The sequence below is a fragment of the Syngnathus scovelli genome, chromosome 1 (assembly GCF_024217435.2).
Source record: "Syngnathus scovelli strain Florida chromosome 1, RoL_Ssco_1.2, whole genome shotgun sequence".
Classification (NCBI taxonomy): domain Eukaryota; kingdom Metazoa; phylum Chordata; class Actinopteri; order Syngnathiformes; family Syngnathidae; genus Syngnathus; species Syngnathus scovelli.
Window position 1 is genome coordinate 16,213,400 of NC_090847.1, and position 18,935 is coordinate 16,232,334.

The following is an 18,935-nucleotide window of genomic DNA, read 5'->3' on the forward strand; positions in this document are numbered from 1 at the left end:
TCTTCCATGTTGCTGTCGGCCTCTTGGCAGCCTCCCTGGCCAGCTTTCTTTTCATCAATTTTGGAGGGATGTTTACCTATTAGTAACATCACTGTTGTGCCATATTTTCTCCACTTGATGATGACAACCTCTAATACATTGGGTGAAAGTAGAGAACAGTCAATTTATTTACTGACAAGATGGAAGTCAATGTGAGATTTAAATTCACTGGTGGCCAAGAACCACGAAACGCCTTCTGCCAAGAATCCACTGCGGTAAATAGCTGGATGTATGTAAGCCCCAAGCTGACAGTAAACTATCTACACTTTGAATAAATACTGTAAGGCCCGCATCCATCTTGCTTAGGCTCGCTATTGAATTCTAACTACTTCCACCCCTGTGAACGCTCAGGCGCAGATGAGAAAAACTTTTATTACTTTCTACCTTGTGAAAAAAAAAAGGGGAAAGGTATAAGTTGATTGTTGATGTGTTAACAGAACAGGACTGGGCACCCAGCCATGCACTGTGGTGAAAATATGATTAAAAATGCGCATTGGGAATTTTGTATTTTCTTATGGCTCGATATCTATAGAACAGTTTCCCTGGACCTAGAATTTAAATGGTTCGATCAGGTAGCGGTCCAGGTAACTTAATTCCTAGTCGATGTAATTCTGGGGGTGAACACCTAAATCTGTCGGCCAATCAAATGTTATCGGCTAGAATGACCTGGGAAGAGTTTCAAAAGGTGGCTCCATTGTAATTGACCACACTGAGCGAAACCTGTTTTCTTCATGGTAGAACCTCGCTCCTGACTCTACAAAGCCAGAGAGTTTTTATCAGCACTTGTAGTCCGGGGACACCAAAGGGGCAGCAGCTGTAGGCGGGTCCGGGCACCTGCTTTGGGATTGAACACTGAGGGAATGACGGGGTAAATGTGAGGTCATGGCTGTCAGCAGCCTCTCGGTTATAGCGGCCAAGTGGGACTGTAGATATAAGATGTATGGCCTGGGTGGGTAAGGGGGAGAAACAGCTACAGTGATGATGTGACGGAGGCACTTTGGAGGTTCCACACTGACGCCATCTGCAATTGTATGCCTTATAAAATAGTTTACATAGTAGGTTTTCCCACAAATCCAAACTTTCCTCAAGAAAATAAATGAATGAGATGTTTTTTATCTTTCCATAATATTTCCACAAATCCACACCATTCAAACTTCCAAATATGCATTGATATCCGATGCACTGTTTATACCAGGAAACCATAGTAGAATTTTTGATATTTTTTACGTTCAAATTTTCTTAATTTCTTTATACCCAAAATAAATGGTCATTTGAATAATCGTGATTTCAATTATTACCAAAATCATTGTGATTGATATTTTTTTCATAATCAAGCAGCCCTAAGTGGAAATACAACTAGTTTACATTTGACCAACTCCCTCCACATCTTTTGAGCGATTCACACCATTACAATTTTAAGCCTCATTCGACATTTGAACAATTCAACTTATTCCCCAGTATTTCAGGTCAGCATTGACAAGCAAATGTCAACAGAAATTGCATTCTCCAGTTGAAAGAATGATACTGCCACACTAAGGGTGTCTTGGGGGCGGAGCTGTTGTAAAAAAACAGAGGGATGCCCACTTCTTTCTTCCCCTTTGGTGCGCCAGCCCTGCCTCAAGGGAGGCCCCCACAATGTATAATTTGTTAGGAGATACTTTCCTTTGTATATTTTTACCCTTCTTATTTTCTTCCTCCATTCCACCTCCCGTCCTCTTGTATTTATTTGCTTTCTTAACAGCGGCCTGCTTGTCACAGGCCGACATTTTTAATAAACGACCTCAGTGCTCGGCAAGGACGAGTGTTTATTTGCCCAGGTGAACCCGAAGGCACACGATTATTTTGGCGATACCTACGTTTAGGCGACAGGCTGACCTTGGATTGCGTTACCTGGGGCCTTCAATCGCATTCCCTCGCCACTTGCTGAAGATGTTTGGACTGATACAAGCGGCTTGGGTGTCATAATTGATAGACCTGATCTGCCATCGGAGCAAAGGCCTTCCTCCACATGTGATATTAATGGCATGCTGTGTTCACTACATTCATTGTTTGAAATGGTTTCCCTTCTGCACAAGCAAAGCGTCACGTGAAGTCATGGTGAAAACGTTCAGTCCGACACTAAATGTTCTCCAAAGGGACCCTCACAATTTCTTTTGTTTGTTGCTGTTTGTCAGTTTTCTTGCCCGCCCCCCACCCCCCCCAAGCTTTCGCCACGCTTTTCCACGGGAACCGTCAAGGCTAGCTAAAGGCATGAAAAGGCCATGGCGCTGCGGAGGCGCTGATCCATGACAGGCCTTTGAAAGTGTGCGCATTGAAATCAAGTTGTCCGGCTTCAAGAAGCAGGAGGTGCCACAGTGCTGCCTCGGGCCACTCGGTGTCACTGAGCACCTTTGAAGGGTTAATGTGCATTTTTCTCACTTGTCAAGTAACTCGTGATGGGGGGGCACAGAACTTAGTGCTAAGGTCACTAGCAATAGCAGGCAAAGGTCTTTGGAATAGTCCATTGTTTGACTTTATAAAAAAAAGCTAAAAAAGTCCGTTTTTATAAACACTCTTTTACTTTCTGTCTTTGAAAAGGGTTCATTTTCTGGCACAGCACTTGCACTGAATCTCATTAGACAGATTAATGCTGTGCGTAGAACATTGCTGAGATGATGAAATCTTTTAGATCTTCTCTTCAATGTTCATTATTCAGCGTTTTGGCACAAAGAAACCAAACTTCAGGTTTCCTCTCAAGTCAACCATGTTTCACGTCAGAACAATTAAACAAGCCACCCAGTACAGTACCAGACATTCAAGCGATTACACACATAACTGCAAGTTCACTGGCTGTGTGTTAATCTCATTTGATACATTACCATCCTCTGTACGGTAGTGCTAACAAGCCGCAGAGCTCATTAATAGCTAAGGAAAGTTCAAATCTCACAAAGATAAATGCAAGAGGGATCACTGGCCATTAATCACACCACTCCTTGCATAGTTTTATAGCAAGGATAAAGCCTGAAGCCCAGTGGCTCGCAAATAAGTCCCAAATCCACAAAAGAAATCATGCTGAGGATCTCTAGGAACATTTGATTTATTCAGGTTAAATCCAAAGTGCATTCAGATGCTTGAAACCACAGCCAAAAAGGGCTTAGCTACAAAAAAAAATGAAAGAAAAGTTCATTTGAACATATGGACTCTTGCAACTTAGGTACATATTGTATCAAACAGTGGCACCCCTGTGCTTTGGTCAGATAATGCACAACTTGTCCCAGAAAGTTGTTGCAATTACAGATTCTTTGGCATTCACATGTTTATTTTGGTGGTGGGCGTAGTAGTAAACTTTGCCAGTCAGTCATTAGTCATTCACCAACGACTCGCACGCCAATCCATCAGTCATCAGTTTGCCACTCCGTCGTTGTTTTAACCGGGTTTCCGTCATTGCTAAATTAAAGTTAATCGGTACTATTTTAAAGGTCTATCAGTAAAAAAAAGAAGAAAAAAAAAAGCTTTACAAGGGTTAACAGGTTGGTACCCTTGTCAATAGTTTTTTATGAGTAGCATACAATTGTATTCATTTCGAAACAGTTTGGACCAAATTACACACACAAAAAACAATAATCTTATACTATTACTCCTCAAATAATTACTCGTTAATGTTTTTTTTTTCTAGGAGAATGCTCTGTGAGAAGATGAGACCAAAGTAAATAGTTTTGGTAAACCACATCAGTGTTTACTGTTACACTAGTGTGTCCTCTCTCTTATAAGTGGGATTTGGCTGTGTTCAGAACTAACCAATCACATTTAAATTGAATTGGATTTAGCACCCACTTGCCAGATCCCTCAGATGCTACAGAAGCGCTCTGTGGAAGGTGGCTTGTGCTGTAAGCCACCCATTCAACCATTTTCTGAACTGCTTTATTTGAAGGTAAAAATTGTTGGGGAAAGCCTTCTAACAGCTGAACTTTATCTGGTGTTAAATCAAAGACAATTGAAATGGTGTCCGGTGTGTGCAGATCCCCATTAAACATGAGTTTGAATATGATTAATTCTGAACAACAGTCACATCCCCCGTTATAAGAGGGTGTGTACATTTATGCAACCAAATTACCTCAGTTGTTTTCACTTTTACTTGAATGATTTTTTCTTCGTGTTGTCATACGGGTCACAATTTACACCAAAGTAGGCCTTTTTTTTAATGATTTATCTTGGTCTCAGTTTTTCATATAGAAAAATGAATTTGTAAAAGAGTGTGTAGACATTTTATATCCATTACTATCTAGCTAAAAAAGCACTGTGAAGTGAAAAAAACATGACCCTACAGCATTGCATGTACTCAATTCTCATTACACCCCATTATTCATAACACTGGAGATTTATTGCAGCGGCAATTGCAGCGGCAATAGCAGCGGCTTTTAAATCGCAGGATGAGTGCAACATAAACGTCTTCAGATAAGAGCTACCTGTTGCTCATATACGAACAACCCAGTGATTATACTGCTATTGCGAACTGTAATGTGGCGCACATTAACAGTGAGAAGAAGATGCTGGCAGTATCTGAGATGCTTTCACGGCTGATAAGGCGTCCAGTAATGGTACCTCAGGGGTCATTAAGGTCTGCTGTGCAGACACGAGGAGAATAAACAAGCACTGTTTCCACCAGGCTTCTACTTAGTATTCACCGTTTTAATCACGGATGACAAAACATCCAGGAAATAAAGAAAAGGACTGATGGATATAAAAAAGAGAGTTGGCGCCATCAGAGCGTCTTTGTCACTTACTTTCAGACACTTTGTTTTGAAGTGTGGTGAAGCTACAAATGTGGGTAAAAAATGAGTGGGAGGGGATGATTTTAACAGGAAAGCTCGGACAAATGTTGGCAGATGCCCAGCACCCATTCTAATGAGGGGCTTAGAGGCTCTCAAGCCTGGCACAGGGTGGGGATCCTGTGGGTCCAGCATTCGGTCAAACGGTCCAGGTCATTGAGGAAATGCGTACTAAATGATTGCATCCCACATACCAGCTTGGCAGATGGTTAAAAAACGTTCAATTGAAGGATGGAAGGAGTATCTTACAGGAAAAGGCATCACATGTTGAAGATGTTTCCTGTTAGTTTTGCAATGATGTAAGGCCTTTGTCCGAAGAAAACATGTCAATAGTGATGTCAACGCGATAAGACGGAACAACACAGGAGGTTAAGAAATTCCTGTTATAATCACCTTTGCGCTAAACATCCTTGACTGATCCTCAAGGTTTCATTTCCACTCACTGGACACTTCATTAGGAACAACTGCATAATCCAGTAAACTTCTACAACAGCAATGAGCTGAATAACAAAAAAAATATGTCTTTATATGAAACAAAAAGGTTGGCGACAGCAATATGATATTGTCATGCAGAAAATATGATGAATATTTCATTCTTGTAAAGTGTTCCAAATCTGATTTGTTCAACCTGCCAAAACATTTTTCCCATAGATACTAATGTAAATGAGTTTAATCCGTTCCCAACCGCCATGTAAATGTCTATTGATGTAATAACATGTACACCCTGTAAAGTATTTAAAAATATATATATTGTTTTTGTCACTTCCTGTTTTATTGTTGTAACTCTCCTCTCATTCCGGTTCATGTGTCCTTCCTCTGTGCGTTCGGTCACGTGACTTCCCTGATCCCAAGTGTCTGCACCTGTGTCGTGACCCAATTGTCTACACCTGTGTTCCCCTCCTTCTGTGTGTATATAACCTGCATCTTTCCCCTTGTCTGGTACCAGTGCGTCTTGACCTTGTCATGAACACCAGCGATCACAAACTCACAGAAATTCCCCGCGAGATCCTAGAGAGAAGATACCTTTTGCCCAGCTCTGTGATTTGTTTAGTTAGGGTTTTTTGACAGTATTTTTCCCTCAGTTTGAGGCGCCTTTTGTTTGCTGTCTCCAGCCCTTTTTTCCCCTCGTTTTGAGGCGCTTTGTTTTTTGCCTTTTGTCCCTCGTCTTGAGGCGCCTTTTGTTTTTTGTGCTGCCTTCCGTTGGAGAAAATAAAACACCTTTGGTTGGAACTCTGCATTCGAGTCCTCTCCCTCCTCCAAGCCAGACAGTACGCACTGGCCAGACATGGACTCGGCAGAGGCGGAGCAGCTGGCCGCCACAGTACGCTCCCAGGCGTCGCAGCTCGCCCAACACCAGAAGCAGTTAGATGCCCTGAGTATTGGTGTCCAAGCGATTGGGAAGACTCAGGAAGACTTCAGAGAGGCGGTGGCTGCCCAGGTGGGAACGTTGAGCCGACAAATGCAAGACGTCCTCACGCTGCTGACCTCGGGACCAGCAGCGACGCCCAGTCCACCAGCTGCGTCCCCGGTGACCCATCCTGCTCCCGCTCCCATGGCGATGGGGGTCCGATTGGCCCCCCCGGAACGATACTCAGGTGAACCCGGGCTGAGCCAAGCCTTTATAATAGAGTGTGAAATGCAGTTCGAGCAGTCCCCAGGCGACTTCCCTACGGAACGCTCCCGGGTGGCGTACATGGTCTCACATCTGACGGGAAGAGCCCGGGCGTGGGCGACGGCAGAATGGGCCAGGGATTCCGTTACCTGTCGCTCCCTCTCCGAATTCGTCGAGGCCCTGCGCAAGGTGTTTGATCCAGTCCCCTCGGACCGAGAGAAGGCACGGGAGCTGTGTCAACTGAACCAGGGTCGAGAGACGGTCAGCGACTACGCAATCCGCTTCCGCACTATGGCCGCGGAATGCGGGTGGAACTCGACGGCCCTGTATGATGTTTTTCTCCGGGGCCTTTCCGGAACCATCCAGGACCAACTCATCCCCCTCAATCTTCCCGCGGATCTCGACGCTCTCATCGCGCTGGCTATTCGAACGGACAACAGATTACAAGACTGGAAGAAGCAGCGCGCAAGCCGAAGCACGATCGCCTCCCCCCCTGTGTCAGTGGTGGGACCGTCACCTCTCGAGACTCACCGCCAAAGGCCGAACCCGGCCCTGCTACCGGCTGGGACGGAACCCGTGCAGCTTGGCCGGCCCAAGTTGAGCGAGGAGGAAAGGCAGCGTCGACGCCAGGAGGGCACATGCTATTATTGCAGGGCGCAAGGACATCTCCTCCTCTCCTGCCCGGAGAGGAAGAACCTGATGGTAAGCGCCTTCTCCGTGGTCCAGCAGAAGGGTCGGGCCCTACCCATCGGGGCGCTGACCTGCCAAGGAAAGGTCATCAAACTAAGTGTGTTGATTGACTCCGGGGCTGATGAGCTTGATTGACTGGGCCTTCGCTCGCAGATTAGGGGTAAAGACTGAACTGCTGGACACGGCCGTGAAGGCCAAGGCGCTTAATGGTCACGCTCTCTTTGACATATCCTACGTAACCGAACCCCTTTTGCTGTCTTTTGGAAATCATCATGAGCTAATAACTCTGTATGTAGTAACCTCCCCCATGAATCCACTTATCCTCGGGTATCCGTGGCTGAAACGTCACAACCCTACCATGAACTGAGACTCTGGGGAGATAAAGGGGTGGGGATTCCAGTGCCAAGTATCTTGTATCAAACCTAACCCCTCGATAGATCCTACACTTAGTTCTCTTCCCGACTCTGCTTCTCCTGCCCCAGATTCCAAAGCCCCAGATCTGACCCAAGTACCCGCATGCTACCATCATCTTGCGGAGGTATTCAGCAAGGCCCGGGCTAGCTCTTTACCGCCCCACCGTCCTTACGATTGCGCCATAGAACTCTTGCCCGGCGCTGCTATACCTAAGGGGAGGCTTTATTCACTTTCGGGTCCCGAAAAGCAGGCCTTGAATGACTATATTGATGCGTCACTTAAAGCAGGGCTGATCAGGCAGTCGTCCTCCCCTGCGGGGGCCGGTTTCTTCTTCGTGGGCAAAAAAGACGGTACCCTACGCCCCTGTATAGATTACAGTCCCCTCAACCAAATCACTATTAAGAATCGGTATCCCCTCCCACTCATGTCCGCCGTATTCGTTCAGTTGCAGCAAGCTCGGGTGTTTACCAAGCTAGACTTGCGTAGCGCTTATCACCTCGTGCACATTCGGGAGGGCGATGAGTGGAAGACGGGATTCAATACTCCCAGAGGACACTTTGAGTACCTTGTGATGCCGTTCGGTCTCACCAATGCCGCCGCGGTTTTCCAGGCCATGATTAATGACGTGCTGAGAGATTTTTTTACATTTTGATTTTGTATATTTGGATGATATCTTAATTTACTCACCGGATGTGAAGACCCATTAGTCTTATATTAAGTCGGTCCTGCAATGTCTCCTCGATCACCAACTTTATGTAAAAGCCGAAAAGAGCGAGTTCCACGCCGAGACTGTATCTTTCCTTGGCTTCATCATAGCCCCGGGAAGGTACAGATGGACCCGGCAAAAGTAAGCGCGGTGACACAATGGCCTGATAGCCGCAAAAATGTGCAGCAATTTCTTGGTTTTGCTAACTTTTATAGGCGGTTCATCAGAGGCTTCAGCGCCCCAGCGGCTCCACTGCATGCTCTAACTTCCCCGACAGTCCCGTTCTGTTGGACGGCGGAGGCGGAAGCCGCCTTCCAGGAGTTGAAGAGGCGGTTCACCTCCGCCCCGATCCTCACACTGCCCGACCCGTCTCGTCAGTTCGTGGTGGAGGTTGATGCCGCCAGTCAGGGAGCTGGTGCCGTCCTGTCTCAAAGATCCCAGGCCGACAACAAGCTCCATCCATGCGCCTTTCTGTCCCGACGGCTGACATCCGCTGAACAGAATTATGACGTGGGGGATGTGATTGGCGGTCAAACAGGCCCTCGAAGAATGGAGACATTGGCTAGAGGGAGCCCAACAACCCTTTTTGCTTTGGACTGATCACAAGAACCTCCAATATATCCGAAATGCGAAGCGACTGAATTCACGGCAGGCTCGTTGGTCCCTTTCCTTTAATCGTTTCAATTTTACCTTGTCTTACAGACCGGGGGCCAAAAACGTCAAGCCCGATGCGCTGTCGCGCATCTACAGCCCAGACCCAGTGTCCACAGAGCTTGAACCCATTCTCCCCCCTCACTGTGTGGTGGGAGCCGTAACTTGGCCCATAGAAGATCTGGTAAAGCAGGCAAACCGCGATGAACCACCCCCTAGGGGAAACCCGGAGAATAGACTGTATGTTCCTCCCAGGCTGCGGTCCCAAGTGGTCCACTGGGCGCACACCTCAAGACTCGCCTGTCATCCAGGCGTACGGAGAACCATGTAAGTGATCCAACAAAGATTCTGGTGGCCCTCCATGGGGTCAGACGTAAGGGAATACATTGCAGCCTGTCCCGCTTGTGCGCGAAATAAGAACACTCCCGGCAGCCATGTGGGTTTGTTGCAACCCATTCCCAGTCGACCATGGGCTGACATCTCGGTAGACTTTGTCACGGGGCTTCCGGCGTCTAACGGGAAGACAACGATACTCACGGTAGTTGACAGGTTCTCCAAGATGGCACACTTCATTGCCCTGCCCAAGTTACCTTCCGAACGGCAATAATCCTTATGGACCATGTTTTTAGAATTCACGGATTTCCACGGGACGTCGTGTCCGATAGGGGCCACCAATTTGTATCCCGTTTTTGGAAAGAATTTTGCAAGCTATTAGGGGCCACCGTGAGTCTCACTTCGGGCTACCACCCGGAGGCGAACGGCCAGGCGGAGCGTATTAACCAGCAGCTGGAAACAGGCCTCCGCTGCTTGGTGACCCAGAACCCCTCGTCCTGGCGCAAGAACTTAACGTGGGTGGAATACGCCCATAACTCCCTTCCTACCACGGCTACCGGAATGTCCCCCTTCATGTGCGTATTCGGCTACCAGCCTCCGATCTTCCCCGACAGTGAGCCTGAGGTGTCCGTCACCTTGGCGCGCGCCATGAGACGCTGTCGTCGCATCTGGGCGGCGGTACGAGCCACCCTGATCCGCCAGGGCGACAGGGTCAAGAGGAATGGCCGACCGGAGACGACCATCTACCGGCCCGGCCAACGAGTCTGGCTGTCCGCCCGGGACCTTCCCCTCCAGGTGGGCTCCAGGAAGCTGGTCCCCCGTTTTGTGGGTCCATTCCCGATATCCAAGGTCGTCGGTTCGGCCGCTGTGCGACTCCGCCTGCCCCGGTCCCTGGCCGTGCATCCCACCTTCCACGTCGGCAAGATTAAGCCGGTTAGGGAGAGTGGGATGGTCCCGGCTCCCGCGGAGCCCCCGCCCCCGCGGACAGTGGGGGGTGGGCCTGCATACACGGTCAAGGAGTTGCTGGACGTGCGCAGGAAGGGTCGGGGCTGGCAGTTCCTGGTCAACTGGGAGGGTTATGGGCCAGAGGAGCGGCAATGGGTGCCGCGAAGTTATATCCTGGATCCCGGACTGCTTGATGACTTTTACGCGGCTCACCCCGATGCTCCTGGCCCGTTTGGGATCCGGCCCTAGAGGGGGTGTATTGTTTTTGTCACTTCCGGTTTTATTGTTGTAACTCTCCTCTCGTTCCAGTTCATGTGTCCTTCCTCTGTGCGTCCGGTCACGTTACTTCCCTGATCCCAAGTGTCGTGACCCAATTGTCTACACCTGTGTTCCCCTCCTTCTGTGTATATAACCTGCGTCTTTCCCCTTGTCCGGTGCCAGTGCGTCTTGACCTTGTCATGAACACCAGCGAAGATAGAGAGAAGATACCTTTTGCCCAGCTCTGTGATTTGTTTAGTTAGGGTTTTTTGCCAGAGTATTTTACCCTCAGTTTGAGGCGCCCTTTGTTTGCTGCCTCCAGCCCTTTTTTTCCCCTTGTTTTGAGGCGCTTTGTTTTTTGCCTTTTGTCCCTCGTCTTGAGGCGCCTTTTGTTTTTTCTGCTGCCTTCCGTTGGAGAAAATAAAACACCTTTGGTTGGAACTCTGACTCAAAATTGTCTCACTACCGTCACGTGTGCGTTTGACATCGCTTGGCCTGCCTCAGCTAACATGCGTTCGGGTTCTAAGAATTAGGTCGAACGCAGAGATGTTTTTCCCACAGATTTCTATGGTCGAAACTCCATTTTAGCAAATTGCAAGTCGTTCAAACTCTGAGGTTCCATTGTACTTATTCTTTGGTTACTACTGTGATTCTAGTAAGATGCAGTAATATTAGCCATAGAGGATGTAGATTATTCATTATGACTTCATTAAAGCAAAGCTATGCCTCTTGACTCTTGTTTTACATCCAGGGGTAATTCTCTTTCCTTTGTGTTTAATTTAACCTCTACTAGGAGTGGCAATAAAAATCTGGAAGTCTCTTTTTTGATCAACTGAGCACCAGTTGCCTAACTGCTGCTTGCTGTGAAGTTGAGCTCTGTCTTTTACATTAGAAAAGCTATGCCATATATTGAACACACGACTGCAAACCACTATTTGAAAAAAAAAAAAAAAAAAAGTACTGTAAATGGCACCGTCGATAAACTTACAATTCCTATCATGTGCAGTGGACGAGTTCGTCACACGGAAAGAATTTGTATCACAAAGTAAAGTTAATTATAATCGAAATGAAATCACACATCGCTCATAATTCTAATGGACACTTTTAACTCCATGACACACCCCAAGGGAGCCTCTGTTTTCATTTCAGCTGAGATGGAGTTACCCTTTTTATAATGTCATGGTTTCTGACTGATTTTTAATTGTAATTAGAACGGTAGGTGAGGTCACGATGTGATCAGCATTAATCACATAGGACCAAAGCATCAGTGAAGTGTCTTGGCCCGATGTTTATGTTGAAATGGAAAACCTCCAGACATCATGATGAGCATCCATCTCCAGTTCATCCTTAACAATTGGACCACAGTGTCCTAATATATTCTCATCTAATTATACCAAGATGTATGTGACATTATCAATCAAGCAAGGCCTCAACGAGTTCTACAAGCCTTTTTTTAACACCTGAGCCTCTCAAGGGGAGGATGGTAATGAAGGTCATTGCGTGTGGAGACACTTTGTATAAACACTGTATAATGTGGGTAATATGAGCAAATTAATAAGCTTTAACCTTCCAGTTTAACCCAAACCCATCCTGCTGCCTCATCCAGAACTCCATCTGTGGATTTTCTTTTTTTTTGCGCTCCCCCCATAAAGTACATTCAAATATCCTTAGGGGCGTGCTTACACTGGGCCTTGTGCACTACTCCGATTAGAAATGAGCCTGCGCATGGCAGCGGGCCAGGAGAAAGAGTGTGTAAAAAACAGATAATGTCCAAAGTTTGGGATCATTTCACATTTCGGATACAAAGAACTGGCTTACACAGCACATCTACAATCGATGACCCAAGGTATCACTGTTAGCTCATTTAATATGGCCTTCCAATGTTTGTTCGAACCTACTGAATTGGTCAATAATATACACAGCGAGAATAACCTAACAAAATAAACATAATTATAAAGCCCATCCATATATGAGATGCTATGCCACAAGATATTCATGACTGACATGTTTTCCTCTCAAGTCTTAGTTGCCATTTCAAGTTACTTTTTATGCTGCAGGTATTCAGATTCTAAAGATATAAATGCTGGACTAAATCATCTTGACATAGACCTACTGTTTGGGTCTTGATGCCAATGGCAAAAGTGTCCCAAAATAGCCTTGCATCTCATTCTTTGCTTCTGCCACCAGACTTTAAACCTGACTTAATCATGAAAAAAAAAAAAAATGTCCATGTGTGGCTGTGAGGGAGTTAACAACAGTTGAGAGACAGCAGAGCAAAGACAATGAATGATTTCCCGCTAACTGGCATGTTGACTCTGCGCTCTCTTTCAACAGGAGATGTTAAGGACTTTGGGATTTTTCATGCTTGATGTCCTCTCTCATTAAGTTTTTTTCACTGCACACACACACATGCACTGACTGAACACTTCCTCTCATAAAAGAATGGAAATAAACCCTTATGTGAGGGGGAGGCCAGGAAATCAAACAGACTTTGAAACAGACGGCGACTTAAGTAGCGGACCTTCACGTCCATCAGTCGTCAACCCATAGTCGCTTAAACAAAGCAGTTTGGTTTTCATTAGTGTGGCGTGCATCTCAAGGACCACCTCTCGGCTCTGGATGGTCTCTTGTGTGATGGATGCCTCAGGTCTGTATCGTCCTGCATGGCCAAACAAACACTGTGATGGAATCAGCCCCCTGGTGCACAACTGTATATAATAAAGAAGTCCCCAAATGGGTTGCACACGTGTTATGTGCACACACACTAACGTGTAGTCACCAACCGCCATGCCAAAGGCAATGGAAGAGTCTGCATGTGTTTGTGAGGAAATGAGGTTGCCAGGTTGGTAGGCTAGCTGTCATCAGACAGCGAGAAGGGAAGTCTTCCTCTCCTCACATGATCTCACTGAAAGACGACCTGCACAGCTGCATGATCGCCATCTGGCCGCCACGGCTAATTGCTCAACTGGTGAGATTGCTATAATTACTCACTTTCACACACATACATACACACACGTGGAGTGAGGGGATGAACATGATGCTGGAATTGTTTAAGACTGAGGAGAAATATCTTTTTTAGGAAGTTGATACTTAATATGAAATTCTACACAAGCCAGCACACACAAGTTTTTAAATCTTTCCCCCCCCCCCCCCCCCCCAGTATAGTGCCACTACTGTTTTACTACCATCACCAATGTGGTGAGGCAATGTGAGTTTTGTAGTCACTGTATGAAACATGTTGGAATTTTTTAAATCTTGCAAACTGAGATACCTTCTGCATCCCTTGAATGCAATTCAAGTCAGGCAGGCTGGGCCACAAGCTTGGCCACTCCGGGGTTGGTTCTAAGCCGCATGTGGCCCGTGGGCCACTAATTGAATAGCAATCAATAAAGCAAAAACTGCAAAACACAAACCAATCATTTCTAATTCATCTCATGATATTAACTTTGAACTGAAAGGTTTTGCAGACTGAAGCTCCCCATCTACATACATAGCTTGTATCTCAGTTGAGATATTTCAAAATACTTCCTATCAGGTAAAGCTACTCTCTTCTGCTCACAATTTAGGAAATATCTGATAAGAATCACGGTTGCCTTCATAGAGCTACTTCCTGCAATCTATTCTGCTAGCAACATGCAACTACTATAAGGCAGTACATGATGTGCTTGAGCTCACTTGACACCTAAAATCTGGGACGTTTTGATATTTGCGCTAGTCTAGCAGGTTTCAAACTACATTTATTCTTTTCAAGTTATTCATGATAAGCAGCCACCTTGGGCAACAGAAATAAACTAAACAATGAGAAATAATGGACAATCCAAAAGAAGTGTAAAAATATACTAGTATAAAGCAGGAGTGTCAAACTCTGGCCCATGGGCCAAATTTGGCTTGTACATTATATTTGGCCCTCCAAGACAGTTTTGATGTGTCAATACTAAAATTACAAATTGTCTTCACTAACAGAGATGTTGCTAGCAAGTTTTATTGCCATTCTTTTTTTTTTAAATGAACAGTTTTTACTAACCTCTGATTTCAGAAGTAGTTATTCATCAGTTGTTGCGTAGGCTGTACTGTATATCAGGGGTGTCCAAGTCTGGTCCTCAAGAGCCCCTATCCAGCCTTATTTTGATGTATCCCTGCTGCAGCACATCTGCTTCAAATCATCAGGTTCGTTTTCAGGCTTTTTCAAATCTTACTGAGAAGCTGATCGTTTGAATCAGGTCAGGTGTGCTGTAGTAGAGTTCCGCCTAAAACAGGCCGGATAGGGGCTCTTGAAGGCCAAACTTAGGCACCCCTGCTGTATATAATATTAGACGTTCTTACATTTATTTGGGTTGACAGTCATAATAAGCCTCCAGAGGAAACTATGACCATGATGCGGCCTGCAACAAAAATGAGTTTGACACCCGTGGTATGAAATATAAAAGAATAAACCTCATACTGCATGAGTGTAGTCTGAATCTGTGTTAGACACAAGAGTTACATCCTGCAGGTTGCAGTACATTTTTGTGCCAGACTAGGTCTTGTTTTGATTCAGTGGCATTGCATGGGGAACAACATTTATACCAATTTTAATATTGCAGCTAAGGGTTTTCTTAAACTGATTGGTACTTTCGCTCACACTGAATGTACGTTTTAGTTGTATTTTCTACACTGAGGACAAGCTGTATTGTCTCCGTGTTGTGGTTGCCTCAGTTTTCTGTTCCCCGGTTGTATTTGGCTTGTCTTTATTTCTTCCATTTTTATTTGCCCTCCGTCCATTGAAATCACCTCTGTGCAAGTTGTTCAGTTGGCTGCCGTTTTGGATGGCTGAGCGTCTTTATCTTGTACAATGTCTTCCCCTGCTGGTTGAATGTTTGCTTTTCCAAACAATGAATGAGTTGTAATTTCTGACACCTCTGTTACATGATCTTCCCACTTCAAGTCTGTCACCAACATTTTCGGTTTTCTTTTCCCCAGTTTGACAGTTTTCAGAGTTTATATCTCTTCGGATCTCGCCTCCATGGATTAATGGAAAAAAAGTTTACTATGTAATATAATTAAATGTGAGGCATCATTAACATAATCAGTGTTTGACAATAAATGTAATTGAGTAACAACACACTATTATTAAAGGCAATTTGAGTTAATTTGTTACATCACTTGAATTGCTATTGTAAGCTTTATGCACTTCTTACACAAGAGGTAGCTCTCATTGTCAAAAAAGTGATCTCTAATTTAGTGTCAAATAAATATACCATGTCTGAAGGACCAAATGTGTCAAATTTAAAAAAAAATGAATAAAAGTAAAAATATAAACAAATATTTTTTAAAAAAAATCAAAAATATGTTAAAAATTAATTGATATTCAATTGAATATTTTTTATTTATTTTTGTATTTATTTCCACATCAGAAAAGACGCTTGGATAGCAGAGCACCTGTGTCAAGGGCTAAGCACACATCTTCTGTACCACTCTGCTTTCTTGCTCATTTTCCTAATTTTTGGGTGGTACAGGTTAGGAAACAATGCACCCAGCAATCTGCTGGTTCAGGGTGTTTTTTGTACAATAATTATACTATATACAGTACACTCAGTCTATCAATTGAAATAATAGATTCCTTTCAAAAAAGTTTGATTCTGCCTTTTACTATCAACAGTAGAAGTTAGGTAGGTTGCACAAAATGCAGCCGTTTCTCCCAGTGGACTCACAAAATGTGCTAATTTCATAACTAAAATGTTATCTACTGTTGGTTGTTTATTTAGAACTTTAGAGGAGCAGCCTCAGTCGCTCCCCACACGTCCCCTTTGAAACACTACTGACAAGTAAGGAAATGGGAGACTATCCCAAATGGCATCAAGCAAAAAAGTAGAGTGTACCCTGAACGAGTCCCCAATCAATCACGGGCCACAAAAAGACAACCGTTAGTCTCATGGTGAGAACTGAACCCATGCTGCCAGATACCAGAAAAATGAACCACTACGGTGTGCTGCTTTAGGATTTTCTTTGTGTTTTTGTTGTTGTTGTTGTTGTTGTTGTGTGTGTGTTGCCCCTTTTTTCTTGATAAAGTAGCAAAAGTCCCATGGATTACCAGTTAATACTTGCAGATGAGAATATTGCATCAAGGTAATTTTTTTTTATCAGTATGAATTGAATAATTTGCATTGAAGTCTTTCGTTTTTATCATTGTGAAAGACAGTAGTAATGAGACGAAACAAAAGCAAAGAAAAAAAACTCTCATTTGTTATTTACTGCACCATATATGTACACAAAAAATACTCAAAAGGCAGTACAAAATAAAACAAACAACTCATAGTGAGATAATCAATCTCATCCAATCTGATACCAATGCAAGCTCTCTTGCCTTCCTTGATGATTTTCTCTGCATTTGCAGAAAAACAATCTCCAAATGGCTACTGACTGCGTCTGTAGATTATCTGAATCATTATCTGTACATTTGGTAGTGATTAAGAAATTAAACAGTCCATATATGGCTGCCAAGATGAAACAAAACTAAAAATACTTAAATCCATGTAATAAGCATTCTAAGATCATATTCCTGTATGATGATGAAGACTTAAAAATACTACATTGGCCACCGAAAACTAATAGTGGCCCCTTAAGGAAATGCAGATTAGATCATTTTGGTGAAACACCAGCACAACTTTGGTCAGTTCATGTAGATTTTGCTCCAATCGGATCAGATTCCTCCAAAATGTGGCTTGGTATTAGATTCTAAAATAAGCACATTCTTTTAGCTCGGACTTTGTCGCTCTTGGCTTTTGTTAACTGTGTTAGGACAGTAAACCTCAACAATATGAAATCAGGAGGGGGGGAAAAAAGTTAGTTATGAAAAAAATACATATAACAAGTCAGTTGTAATATGAGGGGGGAAAATGCAATTTACTACAGTCAAGTCTTGGCTTTTCAGAAAATTTTCCCCCCAAGAAGGATCATTCATATTAGTGTATTCAGACGAAACATCTTATCGAACTATAAGTGTTGACATTACCCAATTTATATATAAAGTAGCAGGTCTTAGATGGCTGTGTTTATGTTGTGTGGTATTTTTTTCCATTCACCTGTAAACTATCCTCTTTTCCTTGACAAATTATAACTTTAGTCTTGTAATAGCACTCTGAGATCATTGATGTGACTTTATGACTTTTTTCCTTGGGTTTTTTCCTTTTTACATTTTTTTGTTTGACCATGATAGTCACTCATAATATCCTATTATTATTATTTCTTATCACAAACAGGCACTTTATTATAAACTAAAAGTGCAGATGTGTGGATAAACCTTTCAAGTTAGAGCTACATATATATTTTGGAGCTACTTACCCTGCCATTCATGCAACATCGCTGTACACAATATGGAAATAAAGAATTTGTGTGAGACATGCTTAGAAACAAGAAAGCAAGAGTCAACAATAATAAGATTTCAATAATGTGCAAATGCATTCTGGTCCATTCAGACTCTCTGTAGAGTCCAATCATCAAATGTGAGCCAGAGTACCGAAGCGTCCCTGTTTGTCACTGAACTATCTGGGGCATCTCGCTCCAGGCTTTGGCCTTCTTCTTGGCCAGAGCCATCCACGGTGGCTCATCCTGGGGCAAAGATGGAGGTGGGAGACCACGCTGAGACGCCGTCGGCGGACCAGAAAGTGCAGGAACTCTTGAAGCCGTCAGCGGAGGGTTGATTCTTGATGGAAAAGGGGGCGAAGTGAGTGTCGTGCTTGGGCTCTGCGCTGGCTTGGGTTCTATGGGGGGTTTGGACACAGCGGGCGGGTTGGAGCTAGAAGGAGCTTTTATGGGAACTGGAACAGGAGTAGGAGGGGATAGGGATCGTTGAGAGGAGGGGGCCTGTGGTGCGGGTTTGGAGATGACTGAAGGAAGAGTGGGTTTAGGGGTAACAGGGCAAGGGAGTGGCTGACATTTGGGAAGCTGAGGTGGCACTGGAGTAACAGGGGAGAGTGGCTTCCTGGTCTCGTTTTCGGTAGTTGATGAAGACTTACTGATCTCTGATGAACTCACTAAAGGAAAAAAAGAATTTCATTGTGAGCATTTTTGAAGAAAATGCAGGTGAATCATTTATTGAGAAATGCATCATAAATTATCCAAATCATGCTAGAAAACACTCCGCTCACCAATAACACCAGCAATACAATAATAGAAGGCTTGAGTGGTCAGCAAAAGCAAGCCAGAGTTTCTAATTATAAAATTGATATTTTCACTGTAACGTTAAGCACAATTTGACCATAACGCTGCTCTAAAATACTGTCCAGAAAAAACTACTAATCTACCACTAGAGGGAGCCTGCCTACCACACTTTGACAATTACTGACTCAAACGATCTGTCCTTCGTGAAGAGGGCATCCAATCAAATGATAGGAGTCAAGTCAATTATTTAGAAATTCAAAACTAATAAATTCAAAAATTACTGTCTTACCTATAGAACTTATTTTCGCGGTAGGAAAAAAACCTGTGTCACTTGATATAC

The 18,935-nt window shown here is 44.3% G+C and overlaps 1 protein-coding gene across 6 annotated transcripts in view; it reads right to left on the reverse strand.

The window, feature by feature from the left end:
* Positions 1–16,665: 16,665 nt before the first annotated feature.
* zgc:66433 (uncharacterized protein LOC321250 homolog) overlaps positions 16,666–18,935 on the reverse strand; it is a 36,369-nt gene continuing 34,099 nt past the window's right edge. For all 6 annotated transcript variants that reach the window (XM_049733711.1, XM_049733740.1, XM_049733718.1 and 3 more), the window contains one exon: positions 16,666–18,468. In XM_049733711.1, the coding sequence (XP_049589668.1) occupies positions 17,969–18,468 (500 nt within the window). In that variant the 3' untranslated portion in view covers positions 16,666–17,968. The remainder of the gene's footprint in view (positions 18,469–18,935) is intronic.